Source organism: Polyodon spathula, chromosome 5 (genome assembly GCF_017654505.1).
Source record: "Polyodon spathula isolate WHYD16114869_AA chromosome 5, ASM1765450v1, whole genome shotgun sequence".
NCBI lineage: Eukaryota > Metazoa > Chordata > Actinopteri > Acipenseriformes > Polyodontidae > Polyodon > Polyodon spathula.
The window spans coordinates 79,162,222-79,186,486 of NC_054538.1; the positions used below are offsets into that span (position 1 = coordinate 79,162,222).

Consider the following 24,265-nt stretch of genomic DNA (forward strand, 5'->3'; position numbering starts at 1 on the left):
AACCCTAGCTATGCTCACAGTGATCCTCTAACCCTAGCTCTGCTCACAGTAATGCTCTAACCCTAGCTCTGCCCACAGTAATGCTCTAATCCTAGCTCTGCACACAGTAATGCTCTAACCCTAGCTCTGCTCACAGTAATGCTCTAACCCTAGCTCTGCTCACAGTAATGCTCTAACCCTAGCTCTGCTCACAGTAATGCTCTAACCCTAGCTCTGCCCACAGTAATGCTCTAACCCTAGCTCTGCTCACAGTAATGCTCTAACCCTAGCTCTGCTCACAGTAATGCTCTAACCCTAGCTCTGCTCACAGTAATGCTCCTAGCTCTGCTCACAGTAATGCTCTAACCCTAGCTCTGCTCACAGTAATGCTCTAACCCTAGCTCTGCCCACAGTAATGCTCTAACCCTAGCTCTGCACACAGTAATGCTCTAACCCTAGCTCTGCTCACAGTAATGCTCTAAATCTAGCTCTGCTCACAGTAATGCTCTAACCCTAGCTCTGCTCACAGTAATGCTCTAAGCTCTGCTAGCTCTAGCTCTGCACACAGTAATGCTCTAACCCTAGCTCTGCTCACAGTAATGCTCTAACCCTAGCTCTACTCACAGTAATGCTCTAACCCTAGCTCTGCTCACAGTAATGCTCTAACCCTAGCTCTGCTCACAGTAATGCTCTAACCCTAGCTCTGCTCACAGTAATGCTCTAACCCTAGCTCTGCTCACAGTAATGCTCTAACCCTAGCTCTGCTCACAGTAATGCTCTAACCCTAGCTCTGCTCACAGTAATGCTCTAACCCTAGCTCTGCTCACAGTAATGCTCTAACCCTAGCTCTGCACACAGTAATGCTCTAACCCTAGCTCTGCTCACAGTAATGCTCTAACCCTAGCTCTGCTCACAGTAATGCTCTCTAGCTCTGCTCACAGTAATGCTCTAACCCTAGCTCTACTCACAGTAATGCTCTACCCTAGCTCTGCTCACAGTAATGCTCTAACCCTAGCTCTGCTCACAGTAATGCTCTAACCCTAGCTCTGCTCACAGTAATGCTCTAACCCTAGCTCTGCTCACAGTAATGCTCTAACCCTAGCTCTGCTCACAGTAATGCTCTAACCCTAGCTCTGCTCACAGTAATGCTCTAACCCTAGCTCTGCTCACAGTAATGCTCTAACCCTAGCTCTGCACACAGTAATGCTCTAACCCTAGCTCTGCTCACAGTAATGCTCTAACCCTAGCTCTGCTCACAGTAATGCTCTAACCCTAGCTCTGCTCACAGTAATGCTCTAACCCTACACAGTAATGCTCTAATCCTAGCTCTGCACACAGTAATGCTCTAACCCTAGCTCTGCTCACAGTAATGCTCTAACCCTAGCTCTGCTCACAGTAATGCTCTAACCCTAGCTCTGCTCACAGTAATGCTCTAACCCTAGCTCTGCACACAGTAATGCTCTAACCCTAGCTCTGCTCACAGTAATGCTCTAACCCTAGCTCTGCTCACAGTAATGCTCTAATCCTAGCTCTGCTCAGTGATCCTCTAACCCTAGCTCTGCACACAGTAATGCTCTAACCCTAGCTCTACTCACAGTAATGCTCTAACCCTAGCTCTGCTCACAGTAATGCTCTAACCCTAGCTCTGCTCAGTAATGCTCTAACCCTAGCTCTGCACACAGTAATGCTCTAACCCTAGCTCTGCTCACAGTAATGCTCTAACCCTAGCTCTGCACACAGTAATGCTCTAACACTAGCTCTGCCCACAGTAATGCTCTAACCCTAGCTCTGCTTACAGTAATGCTTTAACCCTAGCTCTGCTCACAGTGATCCTCTAACCCTAGCTCTGCTCACAGTAATGCTCTAACCCTAGCTCTGCTCACAGTGATCCTCCAACCCTAATGCGCTCTCCTCTTACCTTTGCCAGGCTGCATCTTCTTCATGGTGGCGGCCTGGTCCTCAGAGAGAGCCAGGCGACGCAGTACATCGGCCAGAGCTGCCCTGAGCACCGTGATCTCATCCTCCTGCTGCTGAACACGCAGCTCCAGCGAAGAGAGGCGGTCCTGCACATCGGAGGCACTCACTCCCGAGATACTGTCATCTGAGAAAGAGAGGGGGGGGGGGGGGGGGTCAGGTGGGCTTGGTCTATATAATATTGGGTTGCCAGGGTTTAGTGTAACAGGCCAAGTCTCACCCCTAGAAATACAGCAAGCCTCGAATAAACGAAACCCAAAACAACAAAAAGGCAAAGTCAAAAGCAAACTAAAAGACCACGGTGAACTTTGAGTGTCGTCTCTCAGAGGTTCATAAATTCAACCCAGCAGACAGGACCTCCAGCACTGGGATCTACATTCAACCCAGCAAACCGACCTCCAGCACTGGGATCTACATTGAACCCAGCAAACTGACCTCCAGCACTGGGATCTACACTGAACCCAGCAAACCGACCTCCAGCACTGGGATCTACATTGAACCCAGCAGACAGGACCTCCAACACTACAATCTTCATTGAACCCAGCAAACCGACCTCCAGCACTGGGATCTGCATTGAATCCAGCAGACAGGACCTCCAACACTGGGATCTACATTAAACCCAGCAAACCGACCTCCGGCACTGGGATCTACATTGAATCCAGCAGACAGGACCTCCAACACTGGGATCTACATTAAACCCAGCAAACCGACCTCCAGCACTGGGATCTACATTGAACCCAGCAGACAGGACCTCCAGCACTGGGATCTACATTGAACCCAGCAAACCGACCTCCGGCACTGGGATCTACACTGAACCCAGCAAACTGACCTCCAACACTGGGATCTACATTGAACCCAGCAGACAGGACTTCCAACACTGGGATCTACATTGAACCCAGCAGACAGGACCTCCAACACTGGGATCTACACTGAACCCAGCAGACAGGACCTCCAGCACTGGGATCTACATTGAACCCAGCAGACAGGACCTCCAGCACTGGGATCTACATTGAACCCAGCAAACCGACCTCCAACACTGGGATCTACATTGAACCCAGCAGACAGGACCTCCAACACTGGGATCTACATTAAACCCAGCAAACTGACCTCCAGCACTGGGATCTACATTGAACCCAGCAAACTGACCTCCAGCATTGGGATCTACATTGAACCCAGCAAACTGACCTCCAGCACTGGGATCTACATTGAACCCAGCAAACCAACCAACAGCACTGGGATCTACATTGAACCCAGCAGACAGGACCTCCAACACTGGGATCTACATTGAACCCAGCAAACCGACCTCCAGCACTGGGATCTACATTGAACCCAGCAGACAGGACCTCCAGCACTGTGATCTACATTGAACCCAGCAAACTGACCTCCAGCACTGGGATCTACATTGAACCCAGCAGACAGGACCTCCAACACTGGGATCTACATTAAACCCAGCAAACTGACCTCCAGCACTGGGATCTACATTGAACCCAGCAAACTGACCTCCAGCATTGGGATCTACATTGAACCCAGCAAACTGACCTCCAGCACTGGGATCTACATTGAACCCAGCAAACCAACCAACAGCACTGGGATCTACATTGAACCCAGCAGACAGGACCTCCAACACTGGGATCTACATTGAACCCAGCAGACAGGACCTCCAACACTGGGATCTACACTGAACCCAGCAAACCGACCTCCAGCACTGGGATCTACATTGAACCCAGCAGACAGGACCTCCAGCACTGGGATCTACATTGAACCCAGCAAACTGACCTCCAGCACTGGGATCTACATTGAACCCAGCAGACAGGACCTCCAACACTGGGATCTACATTAAACCCAGCAAACTGACCTCCAGCACTGGGATCTACATTGAACCCAGCAGACAGGACCTCCAGCACTGGGATCTACATTGAACCCAGCAGACAGGACCTCCAACACTGGGATCTACATTAAACCCAGCAAACTGACCTCCAGCACTGGGATCTACATTGAACCCAGCAGACAGGACCTCCAGCACTGGGATCGACATTGAACCCAGCAAACTGACCTCCAGCACTGGGATCTACATTGAACCTAGCAGACAGGACCTCCAACACTACAATCTTCACTGAACCCAGCAAACCGACCTCCAGCACTGGGATCTGCATTTAACTCACAGACAGGACCTCCAGCACTAGGATCTACATTGAACCCAGCAAACCGACCTCCAGCACTGGGATCTATATGCTGGATTGTGGATTCAGCTGCTCACAGCATTCCTGTCTTGCACTGCAGGTTCTGTGACACGATCAAAAAAATACATGAAAGAACTTTTTACTGTTCCATTCTCTGGTATGCCCTACATGTGCAAGGCACACACCATCACATTCCTTGCACATGTGTGAGTGGAGATAATAGAGCGATAGACTCTGAGATATAAACCACAGCCAGATACTCATCAATTTAACAAGCGTTTTCAGAGGCCTACACCTCAAGCTTTCTGCAGAGTGCAGTCAAGCATGCTTCACCTCAGGAATTATCTGCAATTACACAAAGTATGCTTCTCTTTTGATGCTCTACCACGGAGCTCTGCGCCCCAGATGGAAGCACTCACTCTCTTTGAACACGGGTTTGAGGAAAACTTCCCCCAATTAGAACCCAACAAGCCATACTGAACCCTTTAAATGCCAGCTGATTCTGCTCTCACCTTCAAAGTTTTGTTCAGTACTATCTTTTTTACATGAGTTTTTTGTCCCCCTTTTTTTCAATTCTCAATTCAGCCCTAATTAGACTGCCATTATAAGCAGCTCTCTTATTAGCAATACTGTAACTAATAGCTGCAAAATGAAACTGAGGTTCACGTTTTAAATATCGGACAAAGCAGAGCTTCATTTGCCATTTCCAGTGTTTAGACTCCTAAGCTGTACAATCTGTAGAGAAGTTTTTGAAGTTGCTCATTGAAGTCCCATTTGTTAGTTATTATAGTGGACTCTAGGTTTCATTGAGCTGTCACTTGCACGGGCTGACTGAAGATTCATTCCAGCTCAGCAGAAATGAAATAAAAGCATGCCACACATATATATCTCACATATTATCCCTCAGCAAACAGAAATAAAAAAAAGATGTAGTACATTACAGCTTTGGTTGTTAAACCATAAACCCCTCCAGTCATCTTCATGTAAAACAATTTGAAGCAGCAACTGCTGACTGTGAAGTTTAGTCTGAGAAGCTAAAGATTAAGCAGCTGATGAAAAACAGGAGATGTGACATTCTACACTGGAGAAGCAGAGAGTTCTGGCAGCCAGCCAGCAGGAAGCTGGACGAGGGGGCGGAGAGGAGAAGAGAGGAGAGAGAGCAAGAGAGAGAGAGAGAGGAGAGGGGGAAGAAGAGAAGTGAGGCTAAGGTTCAAATCCCACTTAGCTCACAAGTGAAAAGAGTTTTAACCGAACCCTCAGCAGTCACATGGCACAGAACCATCCCATTATCTGTCACTGTTTCTGGCTCAGGAGAGTCCTAGTGCTGCCAAGGTTCCCAAGTGACAGGATTCAATGAAGGGAAGGGGCAGAGGGCTCGGTTCAGAGGAAGACGTCAGTATCTCAAGGAAGCAGCAGCAGGTGAAGGGGCAGCGGGCTCGGCTCAGAGGAAGACGTCAGTATCTCAAGGAAGCAGCAGCAGGTGAAGGGGCAGTGGGCTGGGCTCAGAGGAAGACGTCAGTATCTCAAGGAAGCAGCAGCAGGTGAAGGGGCAGCGGGCTCGGCTCAGAGGAAGACGTCAGTATCTCAAGGAAGCAGCAGCAGGTGAAGGGGCAGCGGGCTGGGCTCAGAGGAAGACGTCAGTATCTCAAGGAAGCAGCAGCAAGGGAAGGGACAGAGAGCTAGGCTCAGAGGAAGAAGTCAGTATCTCAAGGAAGCAGCAGCAGGTGAAGGGGCAGCGGGCTGGGCTCAGAGGAAGACGTCAGTATCTCAAGGAAGCAGCAGCAGGGGAAGGGGCAGCGGGCTGGGCTCAGAGGAAGACGTCAGTATCTCAAGGAAGCAGCAGCAGGTGAAGGGGCAGCGGGCTGGGCTCAGAGGAAGACGTCAGTATCTCAAGGAAGCAGCAGCAGGTGAAGGGGCAGCGGGCTGGGCTCAGAAGAAGACGTCAGTATCTCAAGGAAGCAGCAGCAGGTGAAGGGGCAGTGGGCTGGGCTCAGAGGAAGACGTCAGTATCTCAAGGAAGCAGCAGCAGGTGAAGGGGCAGCGGGCTGGGCTCAGAGGAAGACGTCAGTATCTCAAGGAAGCAGCAGCAGGTGAAGGGGCAGCGGGCTCGGTTCAGAGGAAGACGTCAGTATCTCAAGGAAGCAGCAGCAAGGGAAGGGACAGAGAGCTAGGCTCAGAGGAAGACGTCAGTATCTCAAGGAAGCAGCAGCAGGTGAAGGGGCAGCGGGCTCGGTTCAGAGGAAGACGTCAGTATCTCAAGGAAGCAGCAGCAGCAGGTGGCCCTGTCAAGGAAATAGCTCCTTTATCTTCTTTGCTCTGGGCAGATAACCTGCTTTGTCTGAAAGGATCAACACTGAGTAAGCCCCAGGGTGTCAAAGAGGATACAGGGCTGTGTTCCTATGCACGTAAGCTCCAGGGTGTGCTTCCTCACAGTAAAGAGGATAGAGGGCTGTGTTCCTATGCATGTAAGCTCCAGGGTGTGCTTCCTCACAGTAAAGAGGATAGAGGGCTGTGTTCCTATGCATGTAAGCTCCAGGGTGTGCTTACTCACAGTAAAGAGGATAGAGGGCTGTGTTCCTATGCATGTAAGCTCCAGGGTGTGCTTCCTCACAGTAAAGAGGATAGAGGGCTGTGTTCCTATGCATGTAAGCTCCAGGGTGTGCTTCCTCACAGTAAAGAGGATAGAGGGCTGTGTTTCTATGCATGTAAGCTCCAGGGTGTGCTTCCTCACAGTAAAGAGGATACAGGGCTGTGTTCCTATGCATGTAAGCTCCAGGGTGTGCTTACTCACAGTAAAGAGGATAGAGGGCTGTGTTCCTATGCATGTAAGCTCCAGGGTGTGCTTCCTCACAGTAAAGAGGATAGAGGGCTGTGTTTCTATGCATGTAAGCTCCAGGGTGTGCTTACTCACAGTAAAGAGGACACAGGGCTGTGTTCCTATGCATGTAAGCTCCAGGGTGTGCTTACTCACAGTAAAGAGGATAGAGGGCTGTGTTCCTATGCATGTAAGCTCCAGGGTGTGCTTCCTCACAGTAAAGAGGATAGAGGGCTGTGTTTCTATGCATGTAAGCTCCAGGGTGTGCTTACTCACAGTAAAGAGGACACAGGGCTGTGTTCCTATGCATGCACACTCACTTCAGTACTGAGGGTACGGCGTCTCCAAGAACCACGACTAAACCAAGGCTAATCTGCGGCTGTTAAATACCAATCACACATCCTGTCACTATAACGCTTACCAGAAATGAATTCAAGTTGCATGATTTCTTTCCATCTGGTGCTTTCCCTTTGTTTCTCAGAAGCGGGGCAGATGCCAGTCTAGAACCATCAAAAGAACAAAGTCTGTCCTGAAGATGCAGAGAAAGCCACTGAACCACAATGCACTGCAATGCACTGCAGCCTGGCTGGTCTGAGCTCCACCTCTTTGTTTTCAGGTCGGCATGCTGTGTTTCCAGACTCAGATACATGCTCCCCAGTGCATTAATAAATAACCCTGAACACACTCACTCCCTGCTTCAACACTGCCCTGTAGCCCGAAAACTTGTTTACCGCGCGATGGATATCACTCCCTCTGTGTAGCAACATGGAATCACATCTCTTATCTGATATATTCCACTGCCTGCGGGGCAGCTATAGAAACACTAGAAACACTGCTTCCTTCATGTTCCATATGTAAAGACATGACCCGTTTTGAACACAGAGTACAGCGCACCAAGTGTCTGGAAAGCAATCCAGGTGCACTGCTCATCTGTCATCTAAAACAAACTCTCAAAAGAAGATGCATCATGTTACAGAGCGTGCCTGTGAGTGTTTGTGTGTTTTTATCAATGCGCTTCCCTGATATCTGAAGTGGCTTGCATTGGAACCATTCCCATCTGGTTTGTACTGGTCTAGACCCGAAAACAAATGGGCCAAGGACCTACTGACTGGCTGTACTCTTGGGATCTGGCAATTGCATTTGTTGTAATAATCTCACAGCTCACCAGGACCAAAACAGACAGCACAGTATGTAAAAAAAAAAAAAAAGTTCATGAGAATTCTCCCATCATTTGTTTAAGCTTTGCATGTTGGGCCGTGAGTTTAGCTTCCAGTAAAATGGGTTTACTTATCACACTGTGCTGACAGCTGAACCACAAGTGTGACTTTCTAGCTTGGATAATTCCATGAGCCAGGGGAAGAGAGTGATGAAGAACAAAGAGATGTGCTGTGCAACGGCAGGAAACTGGGTTTCACCAGGTACCCCCATCTGGATTGACAGATTGAGAGGCACAATGTGTAGGTGTGTACGTCGGGTTCCTATAACACAAAGTGGGTTTGTCTTACCCTGTCCATTATATACAGTATAATCCCAGTGGTGCATGTCAGAGCACACAGCCAGGTATTTCCATGGAGCCAAGAGCAATGCAAACCTCATGACCCTCCCCTGCAACTGAAGATAATGTCCGATTCCCGACAGTAACCATTTAGTTTTGTTAGAGGATGGACTGCGTCACTTGAACTACTGTTTTGGAAAAAAGAAAAACTGCAACCAAAGGAAAAAACATCTGGAGATCCTTAGCTGCAGGTAAGGAGCAGCTGCAAGCACAGCTGAGCTCCCTTCAGTCAGGAGCTCCTCACAGCCTCAGCCTCCCTCCTTCCTTGGAACCCCAACTGCCTGCAGCTCCCTTTGACTGTAGCTCTCTCTGCCTGCAACTCCCTCTGCCCGCAGCTCTGCAGCTCCCTCTACATCTCTCTCTGCCCGCAGCTCTGCAGTTCCCTCTGCAGCTCTCTCTGCCTGCAGCTCTCTGTCTGCAGCTCCCTCTGCCTGCAGCTCTACATCTCTCTCTGCCCGCAGCTCCCTCTGCCCGCAGCTCTACATCTCTCTCTGCCCGGAGCTCCCTCTGCCCGCAGCTCTGCAGCTCCCTCTGCCTGCAGCTCTACATCTCTCTCTGCCCGCAGCTCCCTCTACATCTCTCTCTGCCCGCAGCTCTGCAGCTCCCTCTGCAGCTCTCTCTGCCTGCAGCTCCCTCTGCCTGCAGCTCTACATCTCTCTCTGCCCGCAGCTCCCTCTGCCCGGAGCTCTGCAGCTCCCTCTGCCTGCAGCTCTACATCTCTCTCTGCCCGCAGCTCCCTCTGCCCGCAGCTCTACAGCTCCCTCTGCCTGCAGCTCTACATCTCTCTCTGTCCGCAGCTCCCTCTGCCCGCAGCTCTGCAGCTCCCTCTGCCTGCAGCTCTACATCTCTCTCTGCCCGCAGCTCTACAGCTCCCTCTGCCTGCAGCTCTACATCTCTCTCTGCCCGCAGCTCCCTCTGCCCGCAGCTCCCTCTGCCTGCAGCTCTACATCTCTCTCTGCCCGCAGCTCCCTCTACATCTCTCTCTGCCCGCAGCTCTGCAGCTCTCTCTGCCTGCAGCTCCCCATCTCTCTCTGCCCGCAGCTCCCTCTGCCCGCAGCTCTACAGCTCCCTCTGCCCGCAGCTCTTTTGGTTGCTTCAGTGTCTTTCTCTTCACCTCCAATGCTGTGCTAAATACATCATCTGAACAACAACATCCGACAAACTTTAACAGTGCAGCACTTAACCAGGACAGCACTCATGGGCCAATCACCTCCTCTCCTTCAGAATTTGTTTTAAGTGTTTGTTCTTTCACTAAAACTGGCTGAAAATAGCCACAAAAACCCTTAAACGTTCCTGCAATAGCCCCGCCCAGTTTGAACAGGGTGAAGGGATTTAGGTGTAAATGACCTGGAAAAACCAGTCCCACTGCAACACACAGTAAGGGCCTGCTCATAAAAACACACTGTAACACTGGTGCAAGTCTGACATATGGTAAGTACAATAAACACATAAATGACATCAAATGCTTGCAAAGTACTCTAGCTTTCAATGGAAATCAAATATGCTTTTTTAGCTACATTTGAATTGTGAAAACCTTGCTACTTCTCTACTGAACACTTAGAAAATCAGCGATAACACCAAAGACACAGGCAACAGATAGCATGCTGTCAATAGCGTTCATCTCGTTTTAGGGTTGTTTCTCTTCGTGCTCCTACAGTGGAGTGTTTGAAGTTACAGGTGATAAGTCTAAACAAGTTAAATGCATTGAGTCACATTCTTTTTCTTTTCATTACAGAAAAGTAACCCTAATTGAAAGATTTCTCAAGTATGTGTCTCTATCGCCTGGCTCCTGTCATCATGCTGTCTGGGTCCTCCGCAGACCACAAAATCATTTTCAAAATAGCAAAGAGGGACATGTGGGCTGTGTGCTGCTCTAGAGCTCTCTATAGGGAACAGTGACAGGTCGCTGCTCACCAGACAAACATGAAGAGGATTTCAAACCCCCTACTCCAAGGCAACTAGGTTTACAAACTGATTCCACAAAAAATAAAACTAGCATAGATCGAAGATGTCTCAGGGATGAAAATACACGATTGCACAGCTGTGTGATCCATTCCTGGTTTTACTATGAGTTTAATAACACTGATTGCATAGCTGTGTGATCCATTCCTGGTTTTACTATGAATTTAATAACACTGATTGCATAGCTGTGTGATCCATTCCTGGTTTTACTATGAGTTTGATAAGACACACCTGAGCTTGTTAACGATACACTGGGGCTAGCATGTATTAAAAATTGTAATGGATGATACTGTTATGTACTGGGAGCCTTGTTCCCATCTCTATGTCCTCTGTGATTAACACAGACAGTTTTTGTGTGGCATTGTCTACTAGAATCACCTGTGGGGTCATCGGAAGGATATCTTCAAATCTGAGCTCAACTCTAAGCTATTATCCCCAAAGAACCCAGGGTAACTCAGGTCGCTACAGAAAGCAGCCGGACACAAGCGGCAAGTGGTTATTGTATGTGAATCAATTGCAATAAAAAAATTAAAAAATGAACACTCAGTTAGTTACCTGAGGCCTGAAATCTTGACCGAATTACAGCCAGTATGCCCTGCCCTGCCCTGTCACGTTCCTCTCTGTCCTCTATAATCCGCAGTGCAAAGTAACGACTCAGTACATGGATATGAGAGAGAGACAAAGAGACAGCATGAGGGAGAGTATCTTTCTGGCCCTAGTCCAGACTAGCCAGTGCCGTGCCCAGCACTTTAATCCTCTGGGTCTGTACCTATAACTGAAGACAGACAGGAATGCCAGCCATGCTCTGCAGATCCGCTGGCCAGTCTATTGTAGTCTGAGCCTGAAGGAATGAGAAGCATCTCTCCATGTCCTGTAGCATTCCACAGGCTTTCCCCATTCGTGTCTTTATTTAAAGATATCGAGTCCTCGTCGAGCTCTCTGCTTTAAAGGGCAACACTGGAACTGCTGGAGTGCATTGTTATGCTGCAACACCAGACAGTGCTCGTTTGCTTGGGAAATGCATGCAGCATCTCTCACATTCAGCTTGGGAAATGCATGCAGCGTCCCTCACATTCAGCTTGGGAAATGCATGCAGCGTCCCACTCATTCAGCTTGGGAAATGCATGCAGCATCCCACTCATTCAGCTTGGGAAATGCATGCAGCGTCCCTCACATTCAGCTTGGGAAATGCATGCAGCGTCCCTCACATTCAGCTTGGGAAATGCATGCAGCGTCCCTCACATTCAGCTTGGGAAATGCATGCAGCGTCCCTCACATTCAGCTTGGGAAATGCATGCAGCGTCCCTCACATTCAGCTTGGGAAATGCATGCAGCGTCCCTCACATTCAGCTTGGGAAATGCATGCAGCGTCCCTCACATTCAGCTTAGGAAATGCATGCAGCGTCTCTCACATTCAGCTTGGGAAATGCATGCAGCGTCCCTCACATTCAGCTTAGGAAATGCATGCAGCGTCCCTCACATTCAGCTTGGGAAATGCATGCAGCGTCCCTCACATTCAGCTTGGGAAATGCATGCAGCGTCCCTCACATTCAGCTTGGGAAATGCATGCAGCGTCCCTCACATTCAGCTTGGGAAATGCATGCAGCGTCCCTCACATTCAGCTTGGGAAATGCATGCAGCGTCCCTCACATTCAGCTTGGGAAATGCATGCAGCGTCCCTCACATTCAGCTTGGGAAATGCATGCAGCATCCTGCGAGAGGTTGCTATCTGTATTGTTGACTGTGTGATGTGCAATCTGCAGCACACAACAGTCTTCTGTTATGCACTTTGAACATATTGTGAAAGCTGATCAGTGCTAATGAGGTGTCTTCATGAAAGTTTATGATGAATGTTCCAGTTCAAAGAGTTAGACTGCATACTGTATATTTCTAAATATTTGAGAGAGGGGGGCATACAGTAAGTCTGCATCCCACGACAAAGCCATTGGTCAGTAGACCAGGAGGTCGACACTCTCAATCCCCTTACTCTGCTGACATAGATTCTGGTTATTACAGGCTTTTGTCGTGCTGCATGCAAGATTTAAAAAAGCAGCACAAACTGCTGAGTGGTGCTGTGCTGTGTTGTGCTGAGCTGAGCTGAGCTGAGCTGAGCTGAGCTGTGCTGTGCTGTGCTGTGCTGTGCTGAGCTGAGCTGAGCTGAGCTGAGCTATGCTGTGTTAATTGTTTTAATCTTCACTGAAGTGTGGGGCGTGGAGCTGAAACTGCCTGTCTTGCAGGAGAGGTTACTGCGGGTCACTTCATTGTTTCGAATTGCACAAGGACAAGCCATCCCAATTAAATACATGTAATTTACTAATAAATACAGAGCAAGTCAAGCAATACAGATGGAGCAACACTGCAACTGCAAAACCCTTTTCTTCCAGACACAGGAGGGAACCCAATCCAGTGCACTCGGTTTGAAATAGCCACATGGTACACACGAGCCACACCTCACGACAGCAGCAGTGATCTCTATTTAAATACAGTCCCCTTTCAGACATCCAGCACAGCAGCAACAGCAGCAGAAGTAGTAGCAACATTTGTAGGAACTTGTAGGACCCTTTCAACAGAATCCACAAGACTTCATTCAAGGCTTCCTATATTCATTCTGCTCCTGATGCAAACCTTGCTAGTTTTATGACCGTCCTGTGTAAATTCACCAGTGTCAGTGCAGCGGTTCCTGAAGATTCATTAACATTGAATGCATGCCTGATCCTAGCAGGATTACTTCTCCTGCAATACTGATCTCAAATAGCGCTTGGCCTATTTAAAAAAAAAAAAAAACAAATGCACACTGTTCTGTACAGAATACACTGCAGACTATTGTGGAGAGAGAGCACAGTGCACAGCAGAGCAATGGAATATACAGTAGAGCAGCTGCCCGCATGCTTCACCTGAAACCACAGGGGCTGCCCCAGCCTATTACTATACAGGTATCTGATCATCTCCAGCACGCTGGCAGTCAGTGTGGAACGGCTCAGATCAGAAATACAATGCATAAGAAACACAGAAGGAATCTGCAGAGACGCAGCAGACTGGACTTGCAGTACATGCCACTTGAACTAAAAACGCTCTGAAGAAAAACAGCCCTGCATCATATTACCAGCCTATGCACCATCATATCAGCCAATATGTAGCGAATGTGTAGCAGCGGTTTCTACTGAATCTCTGGACTACAGCGATTGCAAACTCAGCCCTCGATTAGAGACGGGCAAGCACAGTTTGCACCCTGCGTTGTTTAGGAAGCGTGCACCATGCTTCTGAACAAAGACTCTGCGTCTCTGTGTGTGCACAATACCCTTGAGAGTGCGTTCTTCAGAACACGTGGAGATGGGTTTGTGAATAATAAGCCTGTATTGTAGCTACACTGAAGCAGGTACAGTAGAATGCATTAAAGCAGCACAGTGTTATGCTACAGTACATAGTAAAGGGCCTTCTATAGTACATACTACAGCTTTTTATAACGCAGCTTTTTCAGTGAAACAGATTTTGAGTAAAGTGTGAGTTGAAGTTTTGTGAATAGGAGCCAATTTTGGAATTCAATAGTCATGACATGAAGCAGGAATAACAAACGGCAAGTTTCGAACATGCCACCATCACAGACAAAATGTTTCTGCTAATGTCTCAAATGAAATAGTGAAAATAAGGAATGAGTGGCAGGCCTCTGTGTAAACGAGCATGCACACTACAAGGGACATCCCCATGTTAATACCCAGGCTTGTCCAATACACTGTGTGCTGTGTACAGTAGCGTGTGCAGCAGGAGTCCTGCACTGTACTGTATGTAGCATAACCCTGTCCCTGTGCAGTGTAGCAGTGTGCAGTCCTGCACTGTACTGTATGTAGTATAACCCTGTCCCTGTGCAGTGTAGCAGTGTGCAGTCCTGCACTGTACTGTATGTAGTATAACCCTGTCCCTGTGCAGTGTAGCAGTGTGCAGTCCTGCACTGTACTGTATGTAGCATAACCCTGTCCCTGTGCAGTGTAGCAGTGTGCAGTCCTGCACTGTACTGTATGTAGCATAACCCTGTCCCTGTGCAGTGTAGCAGTGTGCAGTCCTGCACTGTACTGTATGTAGTATAACCCTGTCCCTGTGCAGTGTAGCAGTGTGCAGTCCTGCACTGTACTGTATGTAGCATAACCCTGTCCCTGTGCAGTGTAGCAGTGTGCAGTCCTGCACTGTACTGTATGTAGCATAACCCTGTCCCTGTGCAGTGTAGCAGTGTGCAGTCCTGCACTGTACTGTATGTAATATAACCCTGTCCCTGTGCAGTGTAGCAGTGTGCAGTCCTGTACTGTACTGTATTTAATATAACCCTGTCCCTGTGCAGTGTAGCAGTGTGCAGTCCTGTACTGTACTGTATTTAATATAACCCTGTCCCTGTGCAGTGTAGCAGTGTGCAGTCCTGCACTGTACTGTATGTAGCATAACCCTGTCCCTGTGCAGTGTAGCAGTGTGCAGTCCTGCACTGTACTGTATGTAGCATAACCCTGTCCCTGTGCAGTGTAGCAGTGTGCAGTCCTGCACTGTACTGTATGTAGCATAACCCTGTCCCTGTGCAGTGTAGCAGTGTGCAGTCCTGCACTGTACTGTATGTAGCATAACCCTGTCCCTGTGCAGTGTAGCAGTGTGCAGTCCTGCACTGTACTGTATGTAGTATAACCCTGTCCCTGTGCAGTGTAGCAGTGTGCAGTCCTGCACTGTACTGTATGTAGTATAACCCTGTCCCTGTGCAGTGTAGCAGTGTGCAGTCCTGCACTGTACTGTATGTAGCATAACCCTGTCCCTGTGCAGTGTAGCAGTGTGCAGTCCTGCACTGTACTGTATGTAGCATAACCCTGTCCCTGTGCAGTGTAGCAGTGTGCAGTCCTGCACTGTACTGTATGTAGCATAACCCTGTCCCTGTGCAGTGTAGCAGTGTGCAGTCCTGCACTGTACTGTATGTAGCATAACCCTGTCCCTGTGCAGTGTAGCAGTGTGCAGTCCTGCACTGTACTGTATGTAGCATAACCCTGTCCCTGTGCAGTGTAGCAGTGTGCAGTCCTGCACTGTACTGTATGTAGTATAACCCTGTCCCTGTGCAGTGTAGCAGTGTGCAGTCCTGCACTGTACTGTATGTAGTATAACCCTGTCCCTGTGCAGTGTAGCAGTGTGCAGTCCTGCACTGTACTGTATGTAGCATAACCCTGTCCCTGTGCAGTATAACCCTGTCCCTGTGCAGTGTAGCAGTGTGCAGTCCTGCACTGTACTGTATGTAGTATAACCCTGTCCCTGTGCAGTGTAGCAGTGTGCAGTCCTGCACTGTACTGTATGTAGTATACCCTGTCCCTGTGCAGTGTAGCAGTGTGCAGTCCTGCACTGTACTGTATGTAGTATAACCCTGTCCCTGTGCAGTGTAGCAGTGTGCAGTCCTGCACTGTACTGTATGTAGTATAACCCTGTCCCTGTGCAGTGTAGCAGTGTGCAGTCCTGCACTGTACTGTATGTAGCATAACCCTGTCCCTGACCCACTCTGATTCTCCCCTTCCTGCCGGGAGAGGTTTACATTGTTTTAGGCTTGCAACAACATGTTTTTTTTAAAGTCATTAATCTGGCGAAGCCAAGTACTTATAAAGCAAGCTGTGCACCGTGTCTGGCAGATTTGGGGATCTGACAGGACGTGACAGCAGCACGCCTCACTAATGAAATCCCTCCTGTACTGCACTACCTTGTTGTCGTCAGACAGTTCATCAACAGTTTTCTGCCGTTTAGACAAATTAGGGCAACCAAAACAAATAGCTAAATAAATTCCTTTCCCCTACCGCTGTCAGGCCATACTTCACGTCTCTCACTCAGGGTTATGTCACGTTGCGTGTCCGTTTGAACTGTAAAGTGTAAAGCTGTGTGCACTGTCCAATCAGAAGAGTTCAAGGTTGAACCTCTCATGAATGACAAGTAAATAGCCCAATCACAAACAGAAATTTGAAATGCGCACTTTGGCAGACAGCAAGCATGTCATTGGTCAGTTGTGAGTGGTGGTTCATGTGTCTACTAATTGAAAGCGGTACTCATTGAAGCGTATTGAGGCCACCAAAAAACATCTTTTCAGCAGTTTTTTTTTTTCCTGTAATGCAGTGGCTAAGCCATTGCCTGGCAGAAATCTGGAGGGGCATGTGACCAGGCGTGCCCCCCCTACACGTCACGTGACTGGGCATTCACCTGAGCTGCACCTAGAGAAGCAGCAGCACATAGTTCAGAGAACAGAACACAGAGCTCAGAGAACACAGAGCTCAGAACACAGAGCTCAGAACACAGAGCTCAGAACACAGAGCTCAGAGAACACAGAGCTCAGAGAACACAGAGCTCAGAGAACAGAACTCAGAACACACAGAGCTCAGAGAACACAGAGCTCAGAACACAGAGCTCAGAACACAGAGCTCAGAACACAGAGCTCAGAGAACACAGAGCACAGAGAACACAGAGCACAGAGAACACAGAGCTCAGAGAACACAGAGCTCAGAGAACACAGAGCTCAGAGAACACAGAGCTCAGAGAACACAGAGCTCAGAGAACACAGAGCTCAGAGAACAGAACTCAGAACACACAGAGCTCAGAGAACACAGAGCTCAGAACACAGAGCTCAGAACACAGAGCTCAGAGAACACAGAGCACAGAGAACACAGAGCTCAGAGAACACAGAGCTCAGAGAACACAGAACTCAGAGAACACAGAGCTCAGAGAACACAGAGCTCAGAGAACACAGAGCTCAGAGAACAGAACTCAGAACACACAGAGCTCAGAGAACACAGAGCTCAGAACACAGAGCTCAGAGAACACAGAGCACAGAGAACACAGAGCACAGAACTCATGAAATCAGAATGCTGAGCGCTGCTCTTGGGATGGGTACTGCCCTGCCCTCCCCTCCCCTACTCTGTAGAAATAACAGATCCTGTGGTGCATTCACACAAGATCATATTGCACATTCACAGTAGATTTATTGGTTCAATATGATGCCAAATAAAGAACAATGAACAGGGTTGACAACTGTAAAAACTGCTTAAACAGTGATTCCATTACTGTAACTTAAAACACTTAACAACATTGTAAAACAGACCAAAATATCTTAGAATAATAAGTTATTCTGCACATTATTATTATTATTATTATTTATTATTATTATTATTATTATTATTATTATTATTATTATTATTATTCAAATAAATTAAAGAATTGCAATGTAGGATCTTTTGAATAGTCATACAAATAAAAGATAGTCTTTTAAAGATGTCATATCAGATTCAAGTAACATCTATTCATTTCTGTTTTCACATTCCCATTATCTCTCATGTTACTGAGTGGTGTGCCCCAGACTGCTGGTTTCACCTCTCTACGCTGTGTTCTCTGCACTGTCACTAACTCACCAAGCGCTTTCTCTTAGTACTTTAGTACCGGACTGCAAGAAAAAAAAAACAGGAAAAATAATTCACAATGAGGCTGTGTGTGTGTGTGTGTGTTAGTGCGTCAGTGTGTGTGAGTGTGTCAGTGTGTCTGTGCATGTGTGTATCAGTGTATGTGTGAATTAGTGTGTGTGTGTGTCAGTGTGTGTGCGTGTGCATGTGCGTGTGTGTGTTTTAAGCTAACTAGCCCCACTCCCACTCTCTCCATACAGGTAAGGTAAGGTAAGGTAAGGTAAGGTAAGGTAAGGTAGTTCGTGTCTGCAACTACACCACAGCTGCAGGACTCAGAACTACATGACAGAGTAACAGTCCAGATCTCCACCGGCTGTCAAACAAGGTAGACGCTGCAGAACCCCCCCTGCCCTGCCCCCTACATCTACATCTACACACACACACTAATAACACACTTCCTGTTTTCAGTGGGGGGGGTGGGGACAATCTGTGAAGCTGTGCTGGAGAAACAATTTGAATCCAACACTCCCTTCAAAAACCAGGGGGTCCTCACCATTCACAAGTCTACCTTTAAAACAACTTTAACACAGCTTTCATTGTGTTTCCTGTACAGTAATGAAAGACCCAGGGAAGAAACAACTACACAGGAGATTCCAGGAGAATCAGAGCAGAACTTTACAAACCAGCACAGTGCCACACAGCAATCAGAGCAGAACTTTACAAACCAGCACAGTGCCACACAGCAATCAGAGCAGAACTTTACAAACCAGCACAGTGCCACACAGCAATCAGAGCAGAACTTTACAAACCAGCACAGTCCCACACAGCAATCAGAGCAGAACTTTACAAACCAGCACAGTGCCACACAGCAATCAGAGCAGAACTTTACAAACCAGCACAGTCCCACACAGCAATCAGAGCAGAACTTTACAAACCAGCAGAGTGCCACACAGAAATCAGAGCAGAACTTTACAAACCAGCACAGTCCCACACAGCAATCAGAGCAGAACTTTACAAACCAGCACAGTCCCACACAGCAATCAGAGCAGAACTTTACAAACCAGCCAGTCCCACACAGCAATCAGAGCAGAACTTTACAAACCAGCACAGTGCCACACAGCAATCAGAGCAGAACTTTACAAACCAGCACAGTCCCACACAGCAATCAGAGCAGAACTTTACAAACCAGCCAGTCCCACACAGCAATCAGAGCAGAACTTTACAAACCAGCACAGTCCCACACAGCAATCAGAGCAGAACTTTACAAACCAGCACAGTGCCACCACACAGCAATCAGAGCAGAACTTTACAAACCAGCACAGTGCCACACAGCAATCAGAGCAGAACTTTACAAACCAGCACAGTCCCACACAGCAATCAGAGCAGAACTTTACAAACCAGCACAGTCCCACACAGCAATCAGAGCAGAACTTTACAAACCAGCACAGTGCCACCACACAGCAATCAGAGCAGAACTTTACAAACCAGCACAGTGCCACACAGCAATCAGAGCAGAACTTTACAAACCAGCACAGTCCCACACAGCAATCAGAGCAGAACTTTACAAACCAGCAGAGTGCCACAGAGCAATCAGAGCAGAACTTTACAAACCAGCACAGTGCCACACAGCAATCAGAGCAGAACTTTACAAACCAGCCAGTCCCACACAGCAATCAGAGCAGAACTTTACAAACCAGCAGAGTGCCACAGAGCAATCAGAGCAGAACTTTACAAACCAGCACAGTGCCACACAGAAATCAGAGCAGAACTTTACAAACCAGCACAGTGCCACACAGAAATCAGAGCAGAACTTTACAAACCAGCACAGTGCCACACAGAAATCAGAGCAGAACTTTACAAACCAGCACAGTGCCACAGAGCAATCAGAGCAGAACTTTACAAACCAGCACAGTGCCACACAGAAATCAGAGCAGAACTTTACCAGTGCAGTGGTTGTTGAGCAGAGCAGAGGCGTTGCACACCGGTGCAAGGTTTGAAAAGCTTTCTTCCATTCCTGCACTTTTGCTGCTGTTTCTGATGCTGCTGCTGTTTCGATTCTCTTGTAAAAGAAAACAATAAAAACTCAGCGCCTTCTGCGTTTCCTTTCCCCTCGCTGCGATTCCAGATAATCTCAGAGAAGATCAGTTCCCTTGAGCTGCCGGCATACTTTTAATTCTAAGGATATCCTTCCGCAGTCCAGATGGCCGGTTACAAAGGACTTCTGTGCTGGCACAAATAAAAACTCTGAGATACCTCTCTCTCTCTCTCTCTCTCTCTCTGTGTACACACACACACACACTCGCTCTCTGCACACACGCACCCTCTCCTCGCTCACACACACAAAGAGCACTGACACAGAGAGACAGGCTAAAGGGGGTGGAGAGCAGAAGTAATAAAAAAAATAAAGAAGAGTCTTGGCCAGCTCAGGGAGTGGCTAAGCCTCAGTACAGCAACGTGTAACCTTTCATTACAGCAACGTGTAACCTTTCATTAGAACAACGTGTAACCTTTCATTACAGCAACGTGTAACCTTTCATTAGAACAACGTGTAACCTTTCATTAGAACAACGTGTAACCTTTCATTACAGCAACGTGTAACCTTTCATTACAGCAACGTGTAACCTTTCATTACAGCAACGTGTAACCTTTCATTACAGCAACGTGTAACCTTTCATTACAGCAACGTGTAACCTTTCATTAGAACAACGTGTAACCTTTCATTACAGCAACGTGTAACCTTTCATTACAGCAACGTGTAACCTTTCATTACAGCAACGTGTAACCTTTCATTAGAACAACGTGTAACCTTTCATTACAGCAACGTGTAACCTTTCATTACAACGTGTAACCTTTCAACGTGTAACCTTTCATTACAGCAACGTGTAACCTTTCATTAGAACAACGTGTAACCTTTCATTACAGCAACGTGTAACCTTTCATTACAGCAACGTGTAACCTTTCATTACAGCAACGTGTAACCTTTCATTAGAGCAACGTGTAACCTTTCATTACAGCAACGTGTAACCTTTCATTAGAACAACGTGTAACCTTTCATTACAGCAACGTGTAACCTTTCATTAGAACAACGTGTAACCTTTCATTACAGCAACGTGTAACCTTTCATTACAGCAACGTGTAACCTTTCATTACAGCAACGTGTAACCTTTCATTACAGCAACGTGTAACCTTTCATTACAGCAACGTGTAACCTTTCATTACAGCAACGTGTAACCTTTCATTACAGCAACGTGTAACCTTTCATTACAGCAACGTGTAACCTTTCATTACAGCAACGTGTAACCTTTCATTACAGCAACGTGTAACCTTTCATTACAGCAACGTGTAACCTTTCATTAGAGCAACGTGTAACCTTTCATTACAGCAACGTGTAACCTTTCATTACAACAACGTGTAACCTTTCATTACAGCAACGTGTAACCTTTCATTACAGCAACGTGTAACCTTTCATTAGAACAACGTGTAACCTTTCATTACAGCAACGTGTAACCTTTCATTACAGCAACGTGTAACCTTTCATTACAGCAACGTGTAACCTTTCATTAGAACAACGTGTAACCTTTCATTACAGCAACGTGTAACCTTTCATTACAGCAACGTGTAACCTTTCATTACAGCAACGTGTAACCTTTCATTACAGCAACGTGTAACCTTTCATTAGAGCAACGTGTAACCTTTCATTACAGCAACGTGTAACCTTTCATTACAGCAACGTGTAACCTTTCATTACAGCAACGTGTAACCTTTCATTACAGCAACGTGTAACCTTTCATTACAGCAACGTGTAACCTTTCATTACAGCAACGTGTAACCTTTCATTACAGCAACGTGTAACCTTTCATTACAACAACGTGTAACCTTTCATTACAACAACGTGTAACCTTTCATTACAACAACGTGTAACCTTTCATTACAGCAACGTGTAACCTTTCATTACAGCAACGTGTAACCTTTCATTACAGCAACGTGTAACCTTTCATTACAGCAACGTGTAACCTTTCATTACAGCAACGTGTAACCTTTCATTAGAACAACGTGTAACCTTTCATTACAGCAACGTGTAACCTTTCATTAGAACAACGTGTAACCTTTCATTACAGCAACGTGTAACCTTTCATTACAGCAACGTGTAACCTTTCATTACAGCAACGTGTAACCTTTCATTACAACAACGTGTAACCTTTCATTAGAGCAACGTGTAACCTTTCATTACAGCAACGTGTAACCTTTCATTACAGCAACGTGTAACCTTTCATTACAGCAACGTGTAACCTTTCATTACAGCAACGTGTAACCTTTCATTACAACAACGTGTAACCTTTCATTACAGCAACGTGTAACCTTTCATTACAGCAACGTGTAACCTTTCATTACAGCAACGTGTAACCTTTCATTACAGCAACGTGTAACCTTTCATTAGAACAACGTGTAACCTTTCATTACAGCAACGTGTAACCTTTCATTACAGCAACGTGTAACCTTTCATTACAGCAACGTGTAACCTTTCATTACAGCAACGTGTAACCTTTCATTACAGCAACGTGTAACCTTTCATTAGAACAACGTGTAACCTTTCATTAGAACAACGTGTAACCTTTCATTACAGCAACGTGTAACCTTTCATTACAGCAACGTGTAACCTTTCATTACAGCAACGTGTAACCTTTTTCATTACAGCAACGTGTAACCTTTCATTACAGCAACGTGTAACCTTTCATTACAACGTGTAACCTTTCATTACAGCAACGTGTAACCTTTCATTACAGCAACGTGTAACCTTTCATTACAGCAACGTGTAACCTTTCATTACAGCAACGTGTAACCTTTCATTACAGCAACGTGTAACCTTTCATTACAGCAACGTGTAACCTTTCATTACAGCAACGTGTAACCTTTCATTACAACAACGTGTAACCTTTCATTACAACAACGTGTAACCTTTCATTACAGCAACGTGTAACCTTTCATTACAGCAACGTGTAACCTTTCATTACAGCAACGTGTAACCTTTCATTACAGCAACGTGTAACCTTTCATTAGAACAACGTGTAACCTTTCATTAGAACAACGTGTAACCTTTCATTACAGCAACGTGTAACCTTTCATTACAGCAACGTGTAACCTTTCATTACAGCAACGTGTAACCTTTCATTAGAACAACGTGTAACCTTTCATTACAACAACGTGTAACCTTTCATTAGAACAACGTGTAACCTTTCATTACAGCAACGTGTAACCTTTCATTACAGCAACGTGTAACCTTTCATTAGCAACGTGTAACCTTTCATTACAGCAACGTGTAACCTTTCATTAGAACAACGTGTAACCTTTCATTAGAACAACGTGTAACCTTTCATTACAGCAACGTGTAACCTTTCATTACAGCAACGTGTAACCTTTCATTACAACAACGTGTAACCTTTCATTACAGCAACGTGTAACCTTTCATTAGAACAACGTGTAACCTTTCATTACAGCAACGTGTAACCTTTCATTACAGCAACGTGTAACCTTTCATTACAGCAACGTGTAACCTTTCATTACAGCAACGTGTAACCTTTCATTACAACAACGTGTAACCTTTCATTACAACAACGTGTAACCTTTCATTAGAACAACGTGTAACCTTTCATTACAGCAACGTGTAACCTTTCATTACAGCAACGTGTAACCTTTCATTACAGCAACGTGTAACCTTTCATTAGAACAACGTGTAACCTTTCATTAGAACAACGTGTAACCTTTCATTACAGCAACGTGTAACCTTTCATTACAGCAACGTGTAACCTTTCATTACAGCAACGTGTAACCTTTCATTACAGCAACGTGTAACCTTTCATTACAACAACGTGTAACCTTTCATTACAGCAACGTGTAACCTTTCATTACAGCAACGTGTAACCTTTCATTAGAACAACGTGTAACCTTTCATTACAGCAACGTGTAACCTTTCATTACAGCAACGTGTAACCTTTCATTACAACAACGTGTAACCTTTCATTACAGCAACGTGTAACCTTTCATTACAGCAACGTGTAACCTTTCATTACAGCAACGTGTAACCTTTCATTACAGCAACGTGTAACCTTTCATTACAGCAACGTGTAACCTTTCATTACCTTTCATTACAGCAACGTGTAACCTTTCATTACAACAACGTGTAACCTTTCATTACAACAACGTGTAACCTTTCATTACAGCAACGTGTAACCTTTCATTACAGCAACGTGTAACCTTTCATTACAGCAACGTGTAACCTTTCATTAGAACAACGTGTAACCTTTCATTACAGCAACGTGTAACCTTTCATTAGAACAACGTGTAACCTTTCATTACAGCAACGTGTAACCTTTCATTACAGCAACGTGTAACCTTTCATTACAGCAACGTGTAA

The 24,265-nt window shown here is 46.5% G+C and overlaps 1 protein-coding gene across 1 annotated transcript in view; it reads right to left on the minus strand.

Annotated features, from left to right (window-relative positions):
• Window positions 1-24,265, minus strand: part of LOC121316460 (echinoderm microtubule-associated protein-like 4) — a 140,440-nt gene that overhangs the window by 55,509 nt on the left and 60,666 nt on the right. The window contains exon 2 of the mRNA XM_041251525.1: window positions 1,898-2,080. Within this exon, the coding sequence (XP_041107459.1) occupies window positions 1,898-2,080 (183 nt within the window). The remainder of the gene's footprint in view (window positions 1-1,897; window positions 2,081-24,265) is intronic.